At 42.3% G+C, this 19,724-nt stretch overlaps 1 protein-coding gene across 2 annotated transcripts; it reads left to right on the top strand.

Annotated features, from left to right (window-relative positions):
* Positions 1 to 6,347: 6,347 nt before the first annotated feature.
* IFT27 (intraflagellar transport 27) lies at positions 6,348 to 16,946 on the top strand. Of its 2 annotated transcripts, none has more exons than XM_061988930.1 (7): positions 6,348 to 6,441; positions 9,721 to 9,800; positions 10,847 to 10,906; positions 11,481 to 11,540; positions 12,494 to 12,611; positions 12,906 to 13,015; positions 16,849 to 16,946. In XM_061988930.1, exons 1-7 carry the CDS (start codon positions 6,408 to 6,410, stop codon positions 16,867 to 16,869), a joined length of 483 nt encoding a protein of 160 aa, XP_061844914.1. In that variant the 5' UTR covers positions 6,348 to 6,407; the 3' UTR covers positions 16,870 to 16,946. The 2 variants fall into 2 exon arrangements, with proteins under 2 accessions (XP_061844914.1, XP_061844913.1); XM_061988929.1 differs by lacking the exon at positions 16,849 to 16,946 and adding an exon at positions 13,227 to 15,612.
* The last annotated feature ends 2,778 nt before the right edge of the window (positions 16,947 to 19,724 follow it).

Genomic DNA, 19,724 nt, shown 5'->3' with positions numbered 1-19,724 from the left:
ACATACTTGGATGCCTGAGGCTCTGCTTCGGGAAACCTAGAGTCCAAACTGTGAGGATAACACCAGATCCTTCTTTAACAGATCACAAATTATTAAGCATTTACTACTGCTTTAATATAAAGATGAATAGGAATTATGTGACTGTGCTAATTTTATGCTTCCTTCTGCAGATGAATGAAGATTTTCTGTCTTAAAACATTTGCATTTCCCCCCCCCTCCCCCTTAAAGCAATTTTCAATTTTGCTGGTCACAGCACAATTGCATCTACTCTTTCAGCTGCATTGGGTTGTTGAAACTGAGCTATTGCCCAGCACCTGCTCTTAGTCAGACAGCTGAAATCAGAGGTTAGGGGAAAAAATAAAGATTTTATGTCATTGTAATGCAAGTCCCCTTTTAGCTTTGCTGCAGTCAGTGTTCAATTATGTTCTGTAACAATCTCCATTATTTGAGCCAGTGTTTTTCTGTTCCTCTCTGCATGTATTAACTTTCCTTTTCACACACGATAGCCTTCTTAGCAAAGCAGAGGCATCTTAAGAGGCATTTGCCCAAAGATTTAATGATTCTACATCTCTTTTTGGCCTGTTGAGGATCCTCTTGTTTAAACATATCTTCATTTGGAATGCTCCAAAGGAAACCGATAAAATAGAACTTAAAATGTTTGTCACTGAAGGGCTGAGAGGTGAAAATTAACCTGAAATTCCATCTACTCTGAATACAAAACACAGAACATGTAACAATGAAGGGCTTCCACACTTTTTTTTTTTTCATGGGTTTATCCTAATTTTACAAGCTAAGTTCACTGTGTCACCTAGATTTAAGACCTCATCAGAAGCAGGATCCGAGGCCCTGTATCTGTAGGAAGACACAAAGACTTTGATCAGCAAGGCTCAACAGCAAATGGGAAGTAGCTGCTTCAGACAGCTACTGGGAATGCAGGAGGAGCAGCCTTGATTTTGAAGTGGGGGAGAGTAACAAAATGCATGGACAGAATGCTCCGAGACAGGAGGCAAAGAGAGAGCCAAAGAACACAGAAATTCAGGGTCTGGGACTTGGGGGAAAGGAAATCCAAAGCAGGAAGGATTGTAGATGATTAGAGGGAGGATTTGAAAAGCTTAGAGCAGAAATATATTATAATAAATTGACCTTGAAAAGAAAGGACACAAATAAGGTGCAGAAGTTTGTGCCTAAAAATTAACTTGTTAGAAAAGTGGAGATGATAGACAACAGAATGTTGTAAACCCTTGAAAATGTAATTGAGAGTCTCAAATATTTCCCTTTCCCTTCTTCCTTTAAACCTCCAGGTCCTGGAGTTACATGTCTGACTCCCAGTTTTCAGCAAGGGGAATCAGAGAGAATCAGAGAATGGTAGGGGTTGGAAGGAAAAAAAAAAAAAATCTGTGACACCTGCAAAGAAAACCATGAATATTTAAACCCTAAAAACATAAACAGAACTAAAACATAAAGCCTAAAAACCTTTTTGGTTTTTACTACACCTCATACTTTGAACACAGTCTGTCTTACAGTTATCAAAATAAGAGATAGAACTAGTGTAAACCTAGCAGCTGCTTTCTAAGCAGAGAGCAGCTAGAGATCCAAAAAAAGATTCCCAGCTGATATCATAGTCATCATCAGCACATAATGACTGGTATGCTGGAATTATGGGTAGCTCATTTAAAGATGTAGTGGATTCACATCCCCTGTATTTGATGGATTAACCCCTTCCCCACAATGCAGAAGCATACCCAGTGCTTGCTTAGCATCCAGTCACGCTATGCACAGCTCTGTGCAAAAGCGCATGACAAGGATCACTCCAATAACAGCAGATTCACAGCTGAGAAAGGCTCAGGCCACACACAAGGCCATTGCAAGTCCACAGTCTGTTATAGACAGTCCCCCACAGAAAGATCTATACATCAGTAAGACTTTCTGTATGAAGTTCCAGATCCCTGATCAACTACCCACGTCTAATGCTTTGGGGTATATTGTTAAAAACTAAATAAAGATTTTGGTTTTGTTCCCAGCACTTTTCCCAGCTTCCATGTGCAATAAAGATTCAAGCTGGATTTTTTACAGATGTATGCAGAATAATTATTCCCCCCTAAATTCTCCTTATCTTTATCCTGGTGGGTTTGAATGCATCCTTGAGACATCCATGCCTCATTCCACATTGACTGTAAGACAGGACGTACCAGTTACAATTAGCATATTCAAAACAAGTTCACAGCCTTGTAGAGGTACTTGCCCCACATCTAATAATTTTCGACTTTTTGTTGCTGCCACAACTGCCATTCACTTTCTCAATGTGGTAGATCAGAAACAAATGACAGATACGTCAGATCAATCAGAAGCACTGTTGTAACTGCCAACAAATCTTTTGGCTGATTCAACCATTCCATAATCATCTTAAATTTCAGTGCACCAAGTCTCAGCCAAAAAGCCTCTATATCCTTGTCTCAGTCCTTACCATAAAAGAGCAAAATCCAAAGACCTAGAGCAATAATGCCAGTAATGTGTCAAGAGTGATATAGAAAGCATCCAAATTCATATTCTGTGCTAATAGCTCCACTTTGAAGAGAAACAAAAGACAATTTGGGGGGGGTGTCAAATGAAGTAGCCCTCAAAATAGATGAAGCTTCAATTTATTTGACTGCTTGGGGAAAGTGTAAAGACCAGAAATTTACAGTAACATTTACACATCCTTCTTGCAGCTTTCGAAGCTTTCCAGACATATCAGGAAATCCTCACCATCGATTCTGTAAGGACCTATACAAAAAGCTGCATGAACTCTGAATATCTGCAAGATATTTCTGATGTTGTCACAATGTTCCCTTTTAGTAACACAAGATTTTTCAAAAGGGCTGACCAAACACTTTGAATTTAAGACAGAAAGATCTGCTAATTCTTTACCTCAACATTACTGCCCTTCTGAGAAGCATTACTAAATCCAAGGAAAGCTACGTTACCTCTTCAGTAGCTTTTATTAGCACCATCAAGCTACAGGTTGAAACCTGCTCAGTTCCAATATACCCAGAATGTTTGCAGCTATACATGAACAACTACAAAAGCAAGTCCTAGGAGTATCAGTGAATTCTGCCTCACCAAAAAAAAAGAAAAAAACCCAACATTTTTTAACAGGTGTATGTTGTGACAACTAAGTGACCTGTGCAGTGCTTGACAGAGTCTGAAGCACCAGCCCTGCATCAATCTAAAAGGCTGTGTGACCTCGGTTTAATGCTCATTGTAAAGCCTTACCTTGCTTCTGCAATTCCTTGCCGCTCCTACGGGAGCTGCGGTTCCCCCAGCGCTGCCTTCTGTAGCCCGAGGAAACGCGAGCCGCACACAGACACAACACGTGCGGTTTATCTGCTGGTTTGCAACCACTGCCTAAAGGAATGCAACTTCAAATCTCGGGGTCTTGTGGCTGCCAGGACAACTTACTCTCCTCACATTAGAGAAGAGGCACTTCCCACTCACAGGAATCTTGCTTTATTTGAGGAAGAAATTACATGCGTGAATAAAAAGAGGGCTCTGCTTCTCCTTAGCTGGGAAATATAGGATTTAACCTCAAACACTCCTCTAGGTTAAGGACATCATCCTTTGTTGGTTTGGGTTTGGTTTTTTTTTTTTTAAATCCACTGGGTTTATCATCCCCTCTCTTTCTCAGGTACTCAAGAGGAGAGAAGCTTCAGTGAACACAGCTACCAGCATTCCAATTTATTCAGCAGCAACCCCTGTGGATTGCTAACAGCAGACTACGATTCTGCTTGGATTAAAAGGTGTAGATAAGTAATTCCGTCCTTAATCTATCACTGTCAATGCTGGTAAGGGAACAACTTTTCCATGTGAGAAGTCAGGCAGAGGAAAAGATTGAGAATCGGGGAAAAGAAATGTGAGGCAAGAAACAACAGCAGAAAGAGAGAGGATATGAGTCCATTAAGAGCTCTATGTGGTGGTAAGTGAGAAATAAAGAAATGGGATAAAGAACCAGGGCAATAATAAGAGCGCAGCAATCAGGAAGGAAATAGACAGATTCCAAGCAGAATTTTTTAACAGCAATGAAAATCTCACCTCCAAAATAATCTGTGCCTTCTATTACACTGATCCTGGTGTAAAACGGTAGAGCTGTTTGCAACATCAGTAAACGCTGATGGATACTACTACATTACAGCCACGATCAATAAATCTCAAGTACATCATAATGGAGCCTCAAAGGCTTCGCATACAGACCTGTCAGTAAACTGGGACAATATTACAAACAGAAAAGAAAGGATAATGCAAAGACTGCAAAAAGGGAACAACACAGGGACATGTGAATTTCTTGGAGGATGGAGAGGAAGGCATAAAAGATTAAAAAGGAGATAAGCTATTTAGACATAGGTGATGGAGAACATCAATAGCCACACATCTGTATTCTGTGATGGAGGATTCGGTGAAATAGAAAACAGTAAAAGCAATAACGAGACCTGGGATTTTTCTTTCCCATTTTAAGGGAAACCCCGGTAGTGAATCCATCACTCTACTTCACTACAGACAAAGTCTCTGCCCATTCAGCTTAGAGAAGTTCCTTTTATATTTTTAGCACAGAAACAATGGGAGGTGGTTATGTGCATATAAGAGATTTCTTCTTTTGCTATAGGTACTTACTATTTTTATATTATTTTCTTTCCTGGCAAGATGTGTGACAGATATGTTCCAAACATGTAAAAGAGGTCATTCATACTAGAAAAGACCAAAACACCTGCCTTCTAAGGAGGTACTATCTTAAGCTTAAAATAAAACTTGGAAAAATTTATTTTCAATCAACTCTAACCTTTGGAACATCCAATCTTCTAACCCAAACACAGATGCATTATTGATTGTTGTCTTCTTACCAAGCTTACTCGCTGCCTTTCATGTTTAGCAGATTTTATGCTCCACAGTAAAGCACCTAAAGTGTAGCCATACAAAGTTTATGTCCTCAAAAAGTATCGTTATTAATGACATGCTTGCTAGCAGTACAAGATCTTTCAAAGAAATTGGAAGGAGGAGAAAAAACAGGAAGCTTCACACTCAGGCTTTTCAATTCTAACCCAAATCCATGAAGTTTAATTTGGACTGCTTAAGGAAGACTGATTATCAATTTAAAGATTAAGGCATCAAAACAGGCAAGGGAGATGTTAGTAAAAAGATTTGAAAATGAAGAAAAATGAAAGTTCAAGGAACTAACACACTGCAATGTGAAAAATTACAAAAATAACAAAAGGGGAGAAAAAGTGAAGAGAATTCCATGGTACTAAGAAGAAAGCAGCTAAGACACCAGTGAGCACAAAGAGAACTCTCTCCAGGAGAGGAGTAACTTAGTCAAATGCTAGAAAACAGTGTGAACTAGGGTTAGACTTGATCCTTCCAGGTCCCTTTCAAGTTTGAGATTCTGTGAAGGGATAACAGATCACACGTTGACCCAGGTTGAGAAGGAATGTTGCTCAACTTCCACAGCGGACATACAAGCCATACCAACCGGCTTTAAACACGCTGACCCAACCGATGCTCTGCAAGCCTGGAGATTCGTGGCCGACTTATTTGTCGCCGCAGTAAAGGACAATGCGGGATGCCCCTGTGCTCCTGACTCCCTCTCCGATTTGACTGCGGCTCTAACGCCCTGAGGTAAAGTGACCCACAGGACTCCCGTGGCACAGCCCTCCTCCGCCCTCTCTTTGTACGAGCCTCACACTACCCGCCCCACAGCCGGGCGGCCCAGCCCCTGCATGTCGGAACGGAGGAACGAATGACTCCAGAGGGGAGCCGAGCGGCAGGACGGGCAGCTGAGCAGGGGCTCCCGCGCATGCTCACGAAGCACGCAGCCCGGCTTGTGAGGGAGGCCGCTCCCATCTGCGCTCATTGGCATCACGGGCGGGAAATGGCGGCTTCTCTCCCTCACTCTCGCTTGTCTTTTCCTTCCTTGGTGCTGCCGCGCCCCCATTAAATAGCTTTTTGCCCGTAACTTCGTTATTTTCTGCCCTGTTCTCAAGTGCGTTAATTTCGGCACCATGGTACGGTCCCTTGTGCTCTACCCAATGACAGAACACTCCTGACAACGTACTTAGTTGCTGGGCAGAAACTACTCCATTGTCCCATAACTACCACGGCGCCACCGGCTGAGCGCGAGGCCCCGCCTCAGCTGCTCGGAGGGGAGGGTTTGATTGACAGAGTGCTTCGTGGGCGGGAAGAGACAAGTTAGCCAATAGCAGCTCCGGATAGCATTGATGGGCGGAGCTCACAGCCAACCAAAAACTGGGCGGGCAGTCACCCCCCCCAAGGAGGCGGGGCGCCTGGTTGCTAGGGCCGCGCTGTTGCTAGGGCCGCGGCAGAGCGCGGTGGTGGCAGCGGCTGCCCTCGTCACCCGCCGCCGCTTTCCCCGGGCTGGGGCGATGGTGAAGCTCGCTGCTAAGTGCCTCCTGGCAGGTGAGTCGGGCCCGTTTTGTCCCATCCGCCCCGCTGGTTGTAGAGGCCTAAGGTGGGCTCCGAGGGGTGGGGCGAGGCTCCCAGGCCCCCTCAGAGAGGGGGAGCCTTGGGCGAGTAGTGGTGGGTTCTCCCAGCCCCTCGTCGAGGGATCACTCCGACAAAGAAGAGATGGGGAAATAGGTGACAAGGAGAGAAATGGAGACCTAAGCTTTCTCAGGACAGCAAGTGTGGAAAACCATGGTTGTTGTTCCCTAACACTGCAGACTCTCCCTCTTACGACATGCAGAGAATCAAGGGGTAATGGACATGAACTGGAATATAAAAAGTTCCACTTAAACACAAGGAAAACTTCTTTCCTGTGAGGATGAGGGAGCACTGACACAGATTGGCCAGGGAAGGTTTTGAAATCTCCTGCTCTGGAGGTTTCCAAACCCGCCTGGCCATGTTCCTGGGTGACCTGATTGAGGTGAACCTGCTTTAGCGGGGGATTTGGGCTGAATGATCTCTAGAATCATATTCTATGATTCTATGATTATTAAGAGCTGTAGTTCAAGAAGGGTGTGAGGCATAGTCTCACCAAGTGAAATACAAGGATAGGATAAGAACAAAAGAAAAGATGAAAGATAAGAGGAAGTAGTATTTCCACAGTGTGGAAAGCTGGTCTGAGGATGGGGAAAGTGTGAAGGGAGCATGGTGGACAAGTGAATCCTGCCTCATATGGGAAGCTGCCTTTGTGTTGGAGGAAAAAGTCATGCCAAAAACTGGGATGATTCTGAGAGTGTGATGGAAGGGTGGAGACTTAGCAAAAAGTGGAAGGATGAAGTGTGTGCACTTCAAAGAGGCATCTTTTTCTCTATGCAAACTGGAGGTTAACCTGAAAAAAAGTGAGGTGAAGACATTGGTCTATTTAATCAGGATGGATTGTGGAGGTGCTGAAAGTAAGTACAGATGACTGTTAATACTGCAGGAAATTTACACAGTTGAAATTTACACAGTTTCTGATTTGGAAGTTTCCAGGTCCTAATATGTAGCCTTTGCTGAAGTCCTTCAAGTTTTGATGTTTAATGTTACCAAAGGCCAATTCCGTGGACATTGTAAATTCACAGGGGTTTTCATTGGATGACCTAGTTACGTGCTTAATCCTAACTCAGCCTGGAGTTGCCTTTTCACTTCTGTTCACAACATAAATAACATGAAGATCCTGTTCAATATCATGTAGTTCTCCTAAGTGCTACAATAATATCCACATAGTATTAAAAATAATAGGACCAGGCAAAACCAACTTCTCTGGCGGAAGAGACCAATATAGTGAAAGAGACATACGAGATGGGTAACGACAACAAACTGAAGGGAACAAGAAAATCCAATTACGTAGGTAGGACCAAAAATATCAGAGATGGAATGGGGAACTTTTGTGTACCTTAACAAAATGATTATGGAGAATAGAGTGGCTCACAGTATTGTGAGCTGCACCAAGGTCAAAGAGATCGACAGGGGAAAAGGGCTTTTATTAGCAAAAGAGGGACTATTAACTCGACAATAGAAAGTGATTCCTGTGTTATCTCAAGGGTAATTTACAGACACACAGTAAAGATATTGTTGTTTGAGCTTACTGTGGATACACTACGAAAAGGTTTTCATTGTAGAGGGATATTTGGCAGTAGCAGACATTTTAGAGACACACTACAGATTCTGGCAGAATAATAGAAATATGGATGGAATAAATATTGTGGGATACAGTACTGGCAGGTGAGACCAAGCTAAATGAAAGGGCAGAGGAACTTAATTTGAGAAAGTGTAGTGATGTAGTGGGCTAAGAGGATGGCAAAGAATAGGAAAAGGAGAGAACAACTGGGCCTGCCAAACTGAAGAAAGGCAACATATTAGTTAAGGCACTGGATGATGCCTGCGCAGTTTGGAGCAATGTGTGCTTCTCTATCTCATTGTACAGAGACAGAGCTAATTATCTATTGAAATACAAAATAGCTTCCACTCAGAACAGAGTGTTGTCTTCAACACAGGCTTGAACCGATCAGGGAACAAACAAGCTCACTTACCATATTTTCCTGTCTAAATATTATGAGCCCAGCTCAGCTCAAAAGGAAGCAAGCATGCTGGAAATGTTTAAACAAGAACTACATTTGGTTAATGCATCTAGGAACAGTTGTCACTATCCAAAACACCCTTACTCCTCTATAATGTTACATGAGCAGATAGCTTTACCAATTTGTTTCAAAACACCATCTAGGAAGCTGTAGTAGGGTCAAGGTATACTCCTTTCTGGGTTTATTAATTAACAACGTACTGTAAAAGACCTGGATCCCAGGCTTGGCTGCCATAAGTGTTCCTTTAAGGTTCCTGTCCTTTGAACTATCCAGGCCACCGAGACAGTACGTGAAGAGAGGATAAGCCCTTTGGAAATGTTAAATCTTTTTTTTTGCAAGGATTATGATATTTTTTAAAGGCGTGATACGGACATGTGTGAATTCTGCATTTCTCTGCTATTGCTCCGGATCTTACGAAGTTTTGTAACAGCAGATCAAAGCAGACAGCTGCCAGGTTTGCCTGAAGTATTGTACAAGCCATACCGGAAAGCCTTGGCTCTAGAAAAGCAGAAACTAAAGCCCCTTGGTTTTCTTTCCATCTAGGGATGAATCAGCAGGCTCTTTCTTTTCAGCCAAGTGACATTTGCTTCTGTTATGCCCAGGATTGCAACTAATGAGCCACCAGCAGCATTGAGTCAGCAAGAGTTGCTCTCTTAGCAGGGTCAGCAAGAAGAGTTTGTCGAGGAATGTTACCAGCTTAAGCAGCTTTGTAGTGTATAAATGACCTGTCTCATCCCTAAACTCAGTATTTAACAAGGGATTGAATCTGGGGAATGGGTGATCTGAGGAGAGGAAGTAGCTTCTTGGGCAGCCCAGTCTCCCTTATCACATTGTGTTTTTCTCTCCATGACTGCATATCTTGTAAATTTTAATTCTTGATTCAAGGCTACAATGTAGGCATGAATTTTAGAAAAAGCAATATTTCCACCCTGATTTGGAGGGCCTTTGCTGTCATTCATAGAGCAGCAATCTGATGTCAGAACCAGTATTCGTAACAGTGATATTAAATTTCCTTATGTGGGTATTACCGTTTTTATGATTTTGTGACAGTTGTCTTGCCTGTATTCAGAGTTAAAGCATCCAAGCTCTTAAGGCATATGATAGTGACAGAACTGAGGGAGAAGAAGATTCTTTAAGGTGATGCAAAAAACCTTTTACATTATTGGTTTTACAGGAGATCCAGCCGTGGGAAAGAGTGCTTTAACCCAAATGTTCCGCAATGATGGGGCTCCTTTTCAGAAGAACTACACGCTGGTAAGCATACAACAGGCTCAAACTGCTATCCAGCATTTTGCTAAGTTGCATAAGAAAACTAAGAAGGTCCACAACAAAATATATAATATGACTTTGAGACATTCAAGGGGAGATCTCAGAAGGTTTTCTTTCTCTCACACCTTAGATTCTGAAGAGAAACCAGTTACTATTTTGTAAGTCCTTACATTCTGCAGGTGCTGATTTTGAAACTCGATGCAGAGTAATTTTACAGTTTTCCTGCTGAGCCAATGTTTTCACAAGCTTTTGTGGTGTTAGAGAGCTTCCCCCTTTAGGGAGTGCTCTGTGAAAAAGCATTGCTGAAGGAGAAAGCTTTTAATTCTAACTATTAAATGTGCATGTGGACAGTGCGCTTATCGCTATGCAAACATGAAGATGTGCTGCGTAGCCCCAAGATAATTATAATCTACAGAAACTGTTCCCAGATGAAGAGGATACAGTTTGCAGTCTTTCAGTGTGAGAATCAATGGTGATGACTAATCAGAAGCAGGATAAAAATAAAAGTAAATATAAGTAAAAAAAGGAAAATATGAGTGCGGAGGAAAAAAACCTAAAATGTGTTTATTCATTGAAATAAGGATGGAAACCAGAAGTTAAGGATAGAAATAGAACAAACAAACAAGCTACAAAGCAGAATGAGATGAAAGGTGGAAGAGGCACAAATAACCTCAGTCCATATGTTAGCTGATCACATGGTTGGTGCAAAACGTCCGAAGGCGTGCTTTAGAGCAGCAATGTGAGAGTGAGCGTAGCCCTGCAGATTTCAGCAAGTACCCTCAGTTGTATACCAGCAAACCTCTGGACGATGGTTCTTCTCCATCTTTTTCCTCCTATCAGAGCAAATCTACGTGACTTTGACATGTAGGTGGGAGTATGTTACCAGAGCTATGAGGAGTTACCAGCAGTCTATGTTTGATGGTTTTGTAATGATTCACAAGAATTGCCTCAATCCAGTGCATAGTTGATATGCAGTCGAATAGGCTCTTAAAAACTCTTCTGATCCTTGTTTTCCTGATTTTTCTTGACAGACAACGGGCGTAGAACTGTTGGTGAAGGCTGTATCAGTTCCAGAGACAAGTGATAGGGTGGTGAGTTTTTATGTGACATAAATTGGGTCAGAAAGAGACATCCAGAGCTCAAACCTTGCATCAGTCTCATTCTGGTGGAAGATTGCTCTGCATGTTCATGAGGCCATTAAGTTGCATTAAGGAAATGAGGCTGATCATGTACAATTGCTGACACTCCAGGGTTAGTTTAATCTTAAAAATGTAAGTTTGACATACTTGTATCCAACATGACATCTTAAACCAAAGCCATTGCCAGCTTTGCTAGGATTCTCTCTGTCCCTTAGGCCAGTCAGGTTTACTTTGTGTAAATAGTACAGGTTACTGTATCACTCTGCATATTCTGTTTCCAGTAAAGATGGAAACCAGACCTGTGGCCTTGGAAGTAACCCTTTTGTTAGTTATACATGAAAAAATAGCTATTTACTTTCTCATACTGACCTGGAGTATTCTCAATGTGGGGAACTTGTCCCTTAGGGACACAACACTGCTGTACTGAACAAAAGGCAGGAGTTACAAGTTCCAGTATTTACTTTCAAAATCTTTCCCTACTCTGCATTTTTCCTGGCAAGAGCTTTCTTTCTCTTTCCGCTTTCAGGAATTCTTCATTTTTGACTCTGCAGGAAATGATCTATTTTCTGAAATGCTGGAGAAACTGGTAAGTCTTATGTAACAGTCCTCTTCTTCCGAAGAAGCACTTTTGCTTTGAAGATCTGAACTCCTCAGTCTGACAGATGTAGCAAACTTTGTCTTTAGTGTAAATGGGAGCAATTACCTCAGTTGCTAATGCATCCTGCTCAACCTCTCTAAAACTTTTAAAAGTACTAGAAGAAATACTTTAAGGAGGAAGTAACGCAGATAGTTAAACGTCCCTGTTTCTTTTGTAAGAAAACAGAATGACTGAGAATTTCTGTGCATTCTTGGTTAAAGTTTTGTTTGTTTGTTTCTTAGAAAGACATCTATTTCAATGCTGCTCAGACAGTGGGGGAGATTGTATTCCAGTGGTGTGTTTGATCCAACAGGGCTCATTCTTGTCATTGAGCATAATAGTGCCCTTGGTTTGTTTCTTTTTTTTCTCCTTCATGCATTTTTATCCTTACCTGTACAGTTCTCCATTGTATTATCTCATTTTGAGAGATAGATCATGTTTCATACAATGGCTAAGTTGACCGAATGGTTCATTGCTTTACAACAGGAGATTCCACTTTTGCCCTTGTATTAAGTCTGGTTTGCAAGGGACCCCTCTAGAAACTGACTCAGCTTCTCAAACTGGAAGAAAACATTTCTACTTTTTTCTCTAGGATTAATTTTGTGCTGATTCAGCATGAAGGAATCGGCTTCCCCAGGGATCAGACGAGTGCCAGAGCTGATACAAGTAAAAGAACAGGACCATGCAGACAGGAATGGGGAGAGAGAGAAAGACTGTCTCCCCCACTGCCAGCTGTCCATTTAGTCAGCTCAACTAAAATGTGAAACCTCAGCCAGGGCATAGGATTCCTGTATGTTAAGCTTTTTATTTTTGTCTTAGCATCTGTGTTTGCTGTGTTTACAGACTGGTTGTTACCACATCAGTTTCATTAGAGCTGACAATGTTCCTTTCTTGCTGTGCAGTGGGAGCAACCCAATGTCCTGTGCCTTGTGTATGATGTCACTAATGAGCAATCTTTCAACAACTGTGCCAAGTGGTTGGAGAAGCTGAGGGCTCAAGCAGCTGGAGTGCACATCCCAGGTAAGAAGTGGATGACCTTCTTGTTATCTGCTTCCCTCTTGTATGACAACAGTTGGTCCCATTGAGATGAGGCATAGAGCATTTATTTTAAGCCAGGGGCAGACATGGCTTCCTTCACTTTCCTTTTATCACAAAGCAGATAAGGCAGGAATATGTTTCCTTTTTTGAACCTTTTCTATGTAGTTGTAGACTGTTCTTTATGCCTCCAACTTTTTCAGCCACTTGTACAAACATTCCATCATTTATTGCTAAGTCATCATTTTTGCTTTGTTTTTCCTTTTTTTTTTTCTTTAGGTGTCTTAGTGGGTAATAAAACAGACCTGGTTGGCCGTCGAGTTGTAGAGCAGAAACAAGCACAGGAGTGGGCTGAGGAACATGGCCTGGAGTACTGTGAGATGTCAGTGGTAAGTAGCTGCTCCTTTCACCCTTTGTGGAAGTAGGTGCTTATAAAGTTATCTTCTTGTTTGGGTAAAGGAAGATAACTGGGAGCTGTCTTCATCTTATTTGTCATCTAACTCATCCTCAGTTTTAATCTGTCTTCCGTGAAGCAATTAGAGCAGAAACAGTCAAATGCTTATTCCATCTTGCATTCACAACTCTCTCATTTCTTTACAGAAGGAGATGAAAAATTTTGAGGCCCCTTTCCACATCCTGGCAAAGTCATTCCACCAACTGTATAAAGAGAAAGTGGAAACCTTTCACTCACTAGTTTGAGGGGGTGTGACTGTCATATGACTGTGTATCCTCTAAGCTTCTTCTAGTGCCCAGAATCCAGCAGGATGGAATACAGAGAGAAGAAAAAAGATGAGCTATTTGCTTCTTTGTGGTCATCTTCTGGTAATTTGAAATAAACTTGAAATAAGCAGGGGGAAAGACACTCTTCAGAAGTTGCTACCTCAGCATTTCTTTCATGTCCTCTAACTTGGTTCTTTGCTCACTGAAAGTCTGCTAGGTTGGAGGAGGCGGGGAGTAAAAGGGGAGGGCAGAATGCAAATTGCCAGCTTTTTGCTTTGATCTTGTCTCTAGTCTGAACAGACTTCCTGCTGCTACAAGCAAGGATTTAGAGGTTTGGAGAAGGAGAAAGGAAGCTGACGGGATGTTTTTCAACTGAAGCAACCCAACCTTGACACATACATTGCAGGGCAGGACTGATTTGACCCTGCCACTTGAAAACTATTTTCAGTAGGGCACCAGTGCCCTAAAATCAACACATGAAGACCGAGATGTGTGGGGACCCAGCTGGATTTACATGTGTTTCTAGGAGTTTTAACAGCGTTACTCTTATCAGTTGTAGGACCTAAATGCGGATGACTAATACGTGCTTCTAACTCCTACAATCTGGTTCTTTCCTTCAACGATGCTCACTTTCACTGCCTGATAGGAACTGTCTGGCAACTGTAGGGTTGACACTTGGTAAAGCACTGCCCTCTACTGGTCCCAGGCCACAAGATTTCCTCAAGAAACTACCTCTTCTGAAGCGAGCAGGACTTCCTACAGTCACATCCAAATTGGCTTATCTGTAAAATGAGGTCAGATAGCAAGAATACCTCTTTCATTCTAAAGATGAGTCCATAATTTTAAACAAGTTATCTTCTCTTCTTTGTGTCTTTGTCATCTTTGTGGTTTCTTTTCATTTTTCTTTCTGTCAGATGAACTTTGCAATACCATATTCTCATTAGATTCAGTTCTCAGTCTCTTACTAGAATCAGAGTCCTCTTTGTTGTTCACCTTTCCCTGCTTGTCCTTGAATTTTGGGTTAAAGATCACGATTCTGATGTTGCTAGTGGAAACAGGACTCAGGAAATGAAAGACAGCCTGGCTACGTTACTGTGACTCAGCCAAAGTCCTATCAGAAAGAGTAAGAGCCTAGAAAGAGCTTCCCTTTTGTATGGAGTACTGGTGTTGCAATGTGTAAGAGTCTATTTGCTAACGCAGGATGTGAAAGCATCCATGGTAAGGTGCTGCCTTGTAACTGAGCCTAACAATGAGAAGTCCAAAACTGTACCCTTTCTCTTCTCGCAGATTGCATTAACTTCTCTTGGGCAGAGGAAGCTGAATTTTGTGGGGACTAAGCACTGCGTGATTTTTAGAGGCAGGCTTTTCAGGAATCTGTGACTTTTATACATGCCTTTTATAACCGTTTTTATGCTCAGTGCTAGGAAAAGTACCTTGTATTGAATGTAAGAAATATGGCTGCAGATGTTGTAGCAGAGTTTATGAAGCACTTCAAGAATCTGGAGAAGCAGCTGGGCTCATTTTACTGGCAACAATGTGTGGATGCTGGGAATTAGCTGGGGAGCATGAATACCAGCTAAAGAGGTTAAGTAAGAGCTCGGCCGAGAAGAAAAGAAAATGAATAGGGTGTTTTGCTAGAAGCCAACTCAAAAAAAAAAGACAGAACCAGCTAGAAAAGCTCTTGCTTCCTCCAGAGAAGGAAGGAGTCCTCCATGGGAGGAGTCACTTGGTTTTGATTCAGATTAGACTTAGTGGCTATGGGTTGCCTTGTTAGTCCTGGGGGTTGTCTGTTGATTTACATGGGCTGAGTGTCGCCTGCAGGTACAAGTTCTTCCAACTATTAAGAATAAGAGTTGTTTTAGATGCTATGCTGATCTAGTTAAAGAGCTAAAGAAAGTTTGTTTTGATTTGGTAGCTCATTTGCCTCTGGATCTATTGATGATGTGATTACAAAGCAAGATAGATATTTCTTCGTATTGAAAATAGCAGGACAGGTGTGCATGCCACCTGCGACGTGGTATATGGAGGGAGTGAATGCCTTGGGAATGGGTGATAAAATGAATCCTGTGCAATCTGTAACTAAGGAGTTCAATCTCTCTGCATCAGGAGGACCTCCCATAACTTTAAATATTCTAAAATGCACCAGTAAGATGAAGATTGGTGGATGCTGTTTTATAAATGAATGCAAAAGCTGGAGCATCTCGTTAAGGGAATGCTTGCAGTGGTGATTTGTGATTTATAGGGAAGCTGCTTTTGAGAGGTTAGTGAAGAAAAATGTGTCCCATGCAGGGAAAGATATATTGCCTCATAGAGGAAATGTATTATCTAATTAGCTACCAGTAGGGATTCACCCACTGCCCTTTCCCCTCTTTCCACAGGCCATGACTAGAATTAGAAAAGAGGTTGTGACTAAAGCATGTTGCCCAGCTTAGTTTTTACAGGCTTCTTTCAGACACTGATATAAACAAAATTTAACATCCTTCCAAATGGTATGTTTGACAATAGCCATCCCAGCCCTTCCAAACACATTTTAAAAGCATAATATATTGTCCTTCCTGGCTAATGTGCTATATAATACCAGCATGATGCAGGTGATGCTTGTTGCTATTTTTCTAGCTTATTTGTGACCTTGGTTGTAGACCCTAGTAGTGAAGAGCGGGTAGAAGACATGGGAGCCAGAGATGAGAAGGCCATGGAAAACAGTTTAGTGTCTGTGCAAAGGAGTTTAGTGAGTAAGTGAGCTGGATAAGCAGGGTGAGTAAGAATCTGAAGCCATTATCAAGTTTCTCTTACTGTGCTCAGTAACTGTTGCAGTCACATCTGTAGGGTGAGGATATGTGTTTGGTGCTTATAGCTTTAACATCACTCTGAATTACAGACACCATGGAGAACAGTGGGAGGAATGCAGAAAGCCTGTCTGCTGACCAGGAAGCTTGTTGTCTTCTTACAGCTCCCGTACTTTGTCCAGCTGTGTGGTGCTGCAGGTGCTCAGCATGGGTGTTTGCAACCCAGAAGAGACCCTGCTCAACCAGAACTGAAATTTCAGAAGAAAGGGGAAGAAACAAACAGGCCTTTATCTGTTTTTAAAGAGACAGACAGTCCTTCTTTCTCCTGCTTGCATGTTTGATTAGACAAAAATATTCTTTCCCCCTTGGAGCCCCTCCTTACCTTTCCTTTGGTCCTCACGGTTCTGCTACACAGAATCCCTGGTAAAATTGTGCCTTCATTTACTTAGCTTCATACATCACCGGCTGGTTTGGGTTTAGTTGTGGGGGGTTTCTTTATCCTTCTAATTTCTGCATGAACTATTCCCAAGACTACAAGACATTTCTTCTTAAAGAGATTAATAGGCAAAAGAAAACAAAAGTGGAATTTTTAGTCAAATTGTCTTGGAAGAAAGAACCGTAAGAAGCTGACTGACACTGTGAAGTTTTGCTGGAAATTCGTTTGTGTAAAGTTGTCATATTAAAGATGCTTTAATGGTTTTGTTTTGTCTTGCCAGACGTGTTCTACTGTGGAGTGAAATGCAGGATGTAAAATTCCAGAAAGATCGGGTTCTACTGTGGGAGTTAATAGGAGTTTCAAAGCTGATCATACTGTGATAAGATCTCTTCAGTCTCAACAATGGAGTGGTCACTGCTGTTCATAATAAAGCATTAAATATACTGAAATGGGTCTGTCAGAACAGTTTCTTCTAGAGATTTGTTCGTTTTGGAGACTTAAGAAAGGACGTCTTTCAGAAAGCTGATCTGATAAATGACACCATTTGGACCGGGGTTATTTCTGATATAGCTTCAGTGACTTAAAGGGCTGGATTTAGTCTTTTATGCCAATTGACTCCCCTGGGTAAGCTTCATTTCTTTACCCGCTATACATCTTGGACCGATCTGACCTGATAGCAAAAGACACATGATGTTGTTGAAAATGAAATACTGCCTTGGGGCAGAAGGATAAACTGTGTGGCCTCCTGAGGTCCTCCCTGCAATACTTTCTATAATTCTATTAGATTAAGTGGGGAAAGAAGCAGCGTGGAAAGCACAAAACAGGCTAAGTCATAAACTAGCAATTAAACTGGGAGCTGGGCTGGGCTACAGCAGCAAACGCACAATCTATCCCAATTAAGAGCTATGTCTCAAGAGGAACCAGGAGCCTGACGCAGGTGCTGACAGCAGGGAAAACATTGCATTTCTCTGCTGTAGGCAGCAACTGCTTTCCGCTGGTGCTTACGCAGATCCATGGGGGTCCATACCACTTTCAGGACTGTGCTCCGCTTTTAACAATTGCTGTATCTACGATGTTTAGGTGGCAACTGCTTGTAGTTTTCATCTCATTTGCCTGTATAAAGCCAACAGTGGGATAGCAGATTATCCGCTAGTAGAAGGAAGCCGTTCCTGTTCTTGACACCCGCATGATGAGACCCCTCTCTCCACATGCCTTCTCAGTCCGTCTTTTCCTATCTCATATCCACTTTTTTATTGATGGAGAACATCCACCCCTGCTCATTCTTGGCAAGTAATTTTTCCATCTTGCAGATGATATTCCATGGAAGCTGGGGCTAAGGGGCTTCTAGGACTTTCTGCAGAAGAGGTGGAGTCTGAGCAGGAGCTCTTGAAGGGCCATATTGGCCCCTGCAACCTCTCTCTTAGCCTAAGGGAACATCATCTCTCTGCTTCTCGCATCCTATTTCCTCCTCCTGCTGTCATCTTGCCTTGAGAACAATGTCTTCTGTGTCAGTTGCCCTTGGCTCTGTTGACCCGGAACAGCAGTGCTTGGGGGAGAGAGAAAAAAGAGAGCTGCTCAATCTTAAGTCTTTTCAGAGCTTTTGAGCTGTTGTGACTCCCTGTCGGATTCACCTGAGAGAGGGAGATGTTGCTCAGTCTAGAGTGTAATTTCCTGGCAGGAGACCCCCAGCTGATTCCTGGCAGCCTCATCTTGGCTCTTCAGAGCTTGCTGCAGCGTAACTTTCACAGACACTGGCTGTTCTCATTCTGACTTGGAATTTTGGTGGGCTTTTTTGGTGGTTTGGTTTTTTTTTACTTCTTGGGGATCTTTCTCTCATTCTCCTGTCACAGCTTCACATATTTCCTCTCCTAGAGCTATTTGTCAAGAGAAGCCTGAAATTGCTCTCTTTTGTGGTCTCTGAGATCAAATCCAAATCTGGCAATGTTTAAAAGCAAAATGTGACAAACTCTACATGTCAAGCTGGGGTCAGGGATAAGGTCAGTTTGAAGAGTTTCCCTCTAGCCAGATATACATCAATTGGAGAAATGTGGAGCCTGTAATCTTTATACACAAGTACTGGAAAAACACATGAAACAAGAAGTTTGAGTTAGGGACTGCGAGCATAACATAGGTAGGTCCATTCTATGATTCCATGATATAGGCAGAACTGATCAGCTGCTGTGTCCCATACATGGGAAATGCAGAACAGTATAGGAATAGGAACATGTAGGAAACAGTGGGGTTTATATGGCTTCTTGAAGAGCCCAAGGGATTTGCTGAGGCTGAGTGGGTAGAGTAGGAATTAGAGGTGGGAAGACATAAGGCTTTTCCTAGCTTGTAGGATGATGTACGGAAATAAAGTGGGAGGAAAGGTAATTTCTGCATGAGCTGTTGAGGGAAAACGAGGTTACGGAGCAGAACTGGATGACACTGCAGGTGGGAAGGCAGGCGGTAAGAATAAATAACAGAAGTTTTCAGAGTCAAGACCCTGGGACAAGGTCAGTTTGGGGGATTCAGAACCATGATGAGTAAAAAATGTAGCATTGGAACAAGGCAGGATGAGTTAAAGCCTGCATGACAGGGTTGGCGCTGGGATTTGGTAGGGCAGTAGTGAGAATCCAGAATGATAAGCCTAGTAGTGTGAGGAGATAGGAACAGCAGGTGGTGATGCTGTGAGGAGCAGTGGCTGGAATAGGCATATCCAAGTGAGACCAGAAAAAATAGAGTAGGTAAGCTAAGGACAACTATCAGACTGTCAGGCTGGAAGCATGTAAAGAGATGTTGGAAATTCAGATTGAGCACAGTTCTTCCAAGGGGATTTCTGAGTGGAGGGAAATAGACGCCTACAGTTGTTTCCCACACATCTTTTTATCATTTAAAACACAAATTAGTTCCAGCACTATCTATTATTTTCTTTTGCCTGAAAGTGGGGTGATCTATTCGCTAAAACATTTTTTTTTCTGAGTTGGGTATTTCTAGGAGGGAGGAGGGAAGAAAAAACATATAAACTTGAGCCTAATTGTGCTGCAGCATCCCGAATACATTATGTTCACCCAACCAAGCAGAAGTGCCCACTCCAACTTGAGCACTGACATTTCACAACAAAAACTTTATGATCAGTTCACACAGCGGAAGACCTCCCCAGAATATCAATAT

This window comes from Colius striatus, chromosome 1, assembly GCF_028858725.1.
Source record: "Colius striatus isolate bColStr4 chromosome 1, bColStr4.1.hap1, whole genome shotgun sequence".
In the NCBI taxonomy this organism is placed as follows: Eukaryota; Metazoa; Chordata; class Aves; order Coliiformes; family Coliidae; genus Colius; species Colius striatus.
The sequence above is the reverse complement of the archived record's forward strand: the minus strand, read 5'-3'. Positions and strand labels throughout refer to the sequence as shown.